General features: G+C 40.2%; 1 protein-coding gene across 2 annotated transcripts in view; it reads right to left on the bottom strand.

Annotated features, from left to right (window-relative positions):
• Uprt (uracil phosphoribosyltransferase homolog) overlaps window positions 1-4,990 on the bottom strand; it is a 23,849-nt gene that overhangs the window by 5,904 nt on the left and 12,955 nt on the right. For both annotated transcript variants that reach the window (XM_031366325.1, XM_031366324.1), the window contains 2 exons: window positions 2,314-2,383; window positions 1,195-1,257 (listed from right to left, as the gene is read on the bottom strand). In XM_031366325.1, the coding sequence (XP_031222185.1) occupies window positions 1,195-1,257; window positions 2,314-2,383 (133 nt within the window). The remainder of the gene's footprint in view (window positions 1-1,194; window positions 1,258-2,313; window positions 2,384-4,990) is intronic.

The following is a 4,990-nucleotide window of genomic DNA, read 5'->3' as shown; positions in this document are numbered from 1 at the left end:
AAAAAAAAAAAAAAAAAAACAGGTGGCTTTTAAGAGTAAAAACAACTATGTCAAAGCTGTGGGTGGAGTTTGATGGTAATGGTGTGACTATATTATACACATGGTGTAGACAAGATTCTGGATTCAAACCAGAGTAGCAAAACACAAAACATCAAGAGACAAAACAAACAAAAAACATTCCCTCTCAAGTTGGCCTTTACCTCCCTGAATCATCTGGTACTCAATAGGGGTGCAAGGACCAAGCTGGTACTCTCAGAGAAGGCGCTAAGAAGAAACCATATCCAAGTGTTTATCAACCTCAGATGTTGAACAACACTATCCTGAGAATGTTGTCATTGCTTAAGAGCTTCTTGTAAAAGCAGAGCCTAAAACTCTTTTAGCAATTGAAGTGTTCAATTGTTCACAAACCCAACCAGACTAGAGAAAAATCAATGTTTATATGTTTTTAAAAATCCATCTGTTTCTAGCACAAACAAGTGGGGCTTCCAGCTCTTGTGCAAAAAAAAAAAAAAAAAAAAAAAAAAAAAAAAAAAAAAAAAAAAAAGTAGAGTTCAGTTAGCAGAAGAGAAAATATTCCTGTGTAACTGGTACACATTCTTATCGCAGGCATGCCATCTTGCTGCACAAAAGTTGTTAGTTAGGACTCAAAGCACCAATATAAAATATATAAGACCAGCTAGTGGAGACAGCTAGCACTAAAGGCAGCTTAGGTGCTTTTGCCTAGATAGTCACATAGTCATAGAATATAAAATTTCCAATATTAAATAAGTCATCCAGTCCAGCTTTTGGCAGAGTTCCCTGCAACACAGATAAAAACAGAGGAGACGTTTTCTCCTGCCAGGTATCCAAATGTTCTTCTCCAGAAAGAATGTAATTTATGTCACATTCCTTCAGTCTACAAACCGTTCTCCTCAAGACAGCAGCATCCTGTCCTCCCATCCTCCCACCCTCCTCTTTTAAAAAGCTGGCTTGCTGTGGGAGCAGGCCACTAGGGAAGATGCCTGCAATTACAATTAGCCCAACTTAGCAGTACAGAGGCCATGACTCTGAGGCACCATGAGGACAGGCAACACAGGTGGTGAGATTGAAGCAAAGGCAGGTTGCAATTATGACAAGCCAGCCTTCCTCTCTCCCAGAAAATAGCAACCGTTTCCATGCATGCAAAGAAACAAAATCATACACATGCAAACCTACCGCTTCTCATTATGCTGACCCCACAATTTCCTTTCTCAAATTTCACTCCTTCATACTTGTGCCCTGTTAAGAAATAAAATGAAAAAGTAGATGCTTTATCATTGGCGCAATGTGCATATTCTGTAAGGTGCTCATGGTTCAGAGCAGATGAGTACCGAGCTACCCTTGCCCAGACACATTTTCTAACACCTTGGGTTTCCTGTGAAAGTAATGAGTCACGATTTTTCATAGTTATTTCTTAATGCCTCAGAAGAAACCTGTGAGAATAATTGGGAGAGGAGGAGTTCATCAAGTGGGAATAGGACTTATTATAGCACAATATTCACATACACATCCTCCAAATTGAATTCAAAGGAGAATCACTGCAGTCCATGAATACTAGATACCACATCAATTCACACCAGGGTCCCACTGAGAGCCACAGCAGAAAGCCTCCTCATGCCATCCCTTCTTATGATCCTTCATTCTGTCTTAAAAGCAGAAGAGGATGAAACAGTTATCAAAACTTGGTCTCATCCTGAATTGTGTCAATTATGATGCAACAAGCTCAGCCCTCGATTGTTCATACTCAGCCCTTTGAATAGAAGAGTTTTCCATCATTTATGGAAAAAAAAAGCAAATCTGAATTTCACATCTCTGGAAGGGGGACTGTATGCTATTTTTATTAGAACAAAGCACCTTCTCCAAATCTTATCATTTTTAGCTTTCTTTTTCTTTTTCACATTTCATCTTTTACTTAACCTGGAGTTTCTATGCTGAACCAGCCTCCTGCATTTGTTAGCACCAGCAGCTTCCCCACAGAGGTGAAGATAAGCTGCCAGCAATTCTTAACTCTGGTCCCCATGGGCTGCCATCAGAAGCAACACCTGCATGCTGAAGAATATGTAATAACCTTTAACTTGAATTGACAAGCAAGCCATTAACAAAAAGTCACCTACAAAGATTTCTTAACAAAAAGCCTCTTAGTTTTTATAGATGTTAAAAAAAATAGTTATACATAAACTCCTCATTTTTCACACTGATTTTACGCACAATGCCTTCCTTCCATTTCCCTCCTCCAATCCCAGTTTAGCTCAGAATTTTTAATGAGGAAAATTTGAGAGTACAAGCCCTGGTTACCTGTCGGAGTGGTCACCATACATTCTTTATATGGAAGCTGATTCAATCCCTCTTCTACAACAAGTCTGATCTAGAAGGTCAAAGAAAGAAGAAGTTCAGAGCTTGCAGAGACTCTCCTGCTATCAGGTTAGACTCAGGATCTCAGGGCTTAGGTTAGGGAGGTAGGAAGGGGTCCCCAAACATATATTAACTGCAGGGACAGATCTAAATGCCAGGTTGCCTGTTGCTAAGTATCCAACCTCCATTTGACAAATGACTGTCACCAAAGGGCACCAGTGTGCCTTCTGATTCAGTCAAGAACATGAAAGGTACATAACTCCAACTAGAGTTGTAGTAAAAAAACAAAAACAAAACAAAACAAAAAAACACCATTGGTAGTAATAAAATGATGGCTTACTGTGGAAAGTGTCCATCCACTTGGACTTTCTCTACTTTGCTTAGTCCCTTTGAAATCTTTGAAAGTTAAAAATGAGTTTGGACTCATTTTAAACAAAGGTTAATGCAAATAAAACCTAAAAGTCCTTGTGAAAAAAGGAAGAAGTAGATGAGTTGGCTGACGAAATTTACTAGGTGTGAAGAAGAATCCAGCAGAATATCTTGGGACTTCTCAGCTAAAGAAAAATACTACGAAGACCAAGTAGATAAGCAGGTACTAGGATAAAACTGACTCCCAAAAAGCTGTACTGACTTTCACATGTATCCACCATGGTACGTGTGGGTGTGTGCACACACACATTCATGCACACACAAGTAAATAAGCAAATTTCTAAAAAATTTAAAACAACATTTTAGGAGTCTCATAGCAACTATAATGTATGGTATATAAAAAAAAAAGCAACTAAAACAGTTGTCCTAAAAACAAGTGGAGCCAGATTCTCACAGTGAGATCTGAGCAGCCAGAGCCCACTATAGCAAAGGCAGTGCTGAGCCTGTAGTGCACATTTTCTCCAATCAATATCACATTAATGATTGAGAATCAGGAACAGCAGGGAGAAGTACGATGCTTCATTCTGTGTTATCACAACACATCACCCTGCTGCCATTAGAAGGATCAATCAGGAATGGCCCACCACTTTGTCTGCCTGCAGAATCAGAGAATGGACCCAGAAACCTTTTGAATAGCATATGCGAGAATACACTCACTGTTAGCTACCACCTTCCTTGGCTATTTATGTTTCTTTCAGAGACAATTACAGGGAAGAATTTTTATTCTTTGAAAAGCCCATATCTCCTTCCTGTAGTGACATGCCTCAAACAAGCTTTGTTTCCTGCCCCACCATCTGAAACTCTGGGACAGAAATTATCATGTCTGTAAGAGCAGAGTAGGACTGCTGTGAAATATTAGTCATGAGCTCAAAGCAGCTGGGTTTACTTGGACAAGACAGTCACAGGGATCGAGCCAGTCAACACTCCCCATACAGGTGGGAGGAGCTCCTAAGGCCGTGCCCCTACTTGAGAAGTTATTGCCACTTGATGGCTTCTGAAGAAGGGTGAGTCAGTTTCCTTTAGGTGTGGCCCCTGAAAGGTTGACCATAACCCAGCGGATGGCCTCATACCTAGGTGCCTATGGGTAACATAAATTGGGTTTAGTAGGCTGTAGGAAAAAAAGAGGATATGAAGTTGGGTGGAAGAGTCTGAGAGAAGTTGTAGGGGGACTGAGGAGTGGATATAATCAAAACACATTGTGGGATTACATATATAAAATTTTCAAAGAATACATATAAAAATATATAAACCCAGGTGTGGATATTAGTGTGTCTAAGTTAGAGGAGGGCATAAAACTAGAAAAATGACTAAAATCCCTTTAAGGGGTGGGGTGTAGCTCAGTGCTACAGAATGTGCCCAGTACAATCAAGGCCCTCAGCACAATCTTGCCCACTCTCCTTCAAATTAAATAAAATATAAAGAACTGAAGGATGCAACTCCTGACAAGCTCAGGATAACATGAATTGCCCATAGTCGGGAGACCATTGGTTGAGGAGATGGTGTACTAGAGATCTTCAACAGTAAAAATATAAACAGTTCTAGTTGCTACCACAACTACAGCAGACCCCCAAACCCCACTGCAATAGTGGTCCTTCAAAGCCAACTGCAAAAAGTGGAGAAGTCCAAATTGCTGTATCCTTTCATGAAGTATGCCACATATCTCATTTGGCTAGGATATAATGCCTGTTATCTCAGAGAAGCATTTTAAAGCATCCATGAACTTGACTCCTCCTTTCTATATCAAAAAGAAGAAACACAAGCATCTACCACCAGGCTTGCCATCCCAGCTACTTGGAAAGCTGAGGTAGAAGGAATGCTTGAGAAGAATTTTTGAGGCCATTCATGAAAAAAAAAATTTTTCTCCAAGAGGAAGAGAGAGAGAGAGAGAGAGAGAGAGAGAGAGAGAGAAGAAATGGAAGAAAGGGCAAACAAAAGATGAACATTTTTACACTAAATGACAGAGACTCCTATTCTCTGCCACTAAGGTAGAAGTTCCTAACTCCTCAAAAATGTTTCTGGCTTTGTTGTTGGTGGTTGGTTGGTTTTGCTGAAAACATAAAAGAAGGCTGAACTGAATCTCTAAAACCCATATAAAAAGCCGAGTGGTAGCATATGCTTTATAGCCCTAGAGGCAGGACTCTCTGGAGGGCTTGATGGCCAGCCAGCCTATCCTCACTGATGAGCCCCAGAT

The sequence above is a fragment of the Mastomys coucha genome, chromosome X, assembly GCF_008632895.1.
Source record: "Mastomys coucha isolate ucsf_1 chromosome X, UCSF_Mcou_1, whole genome shotgun sequence".
NCBI classification, from domain to species: Eukaryota; Metazoa; Chordata; class Mammalia; order Rodentia; family Muridae; genus Mastomys; species Mastomys coucha.
The sequence above is the reverse complement of the archived record's forward strand: the minus strand, read 5'-3'. Positions and strand labels throughout refer to the sequence as shown.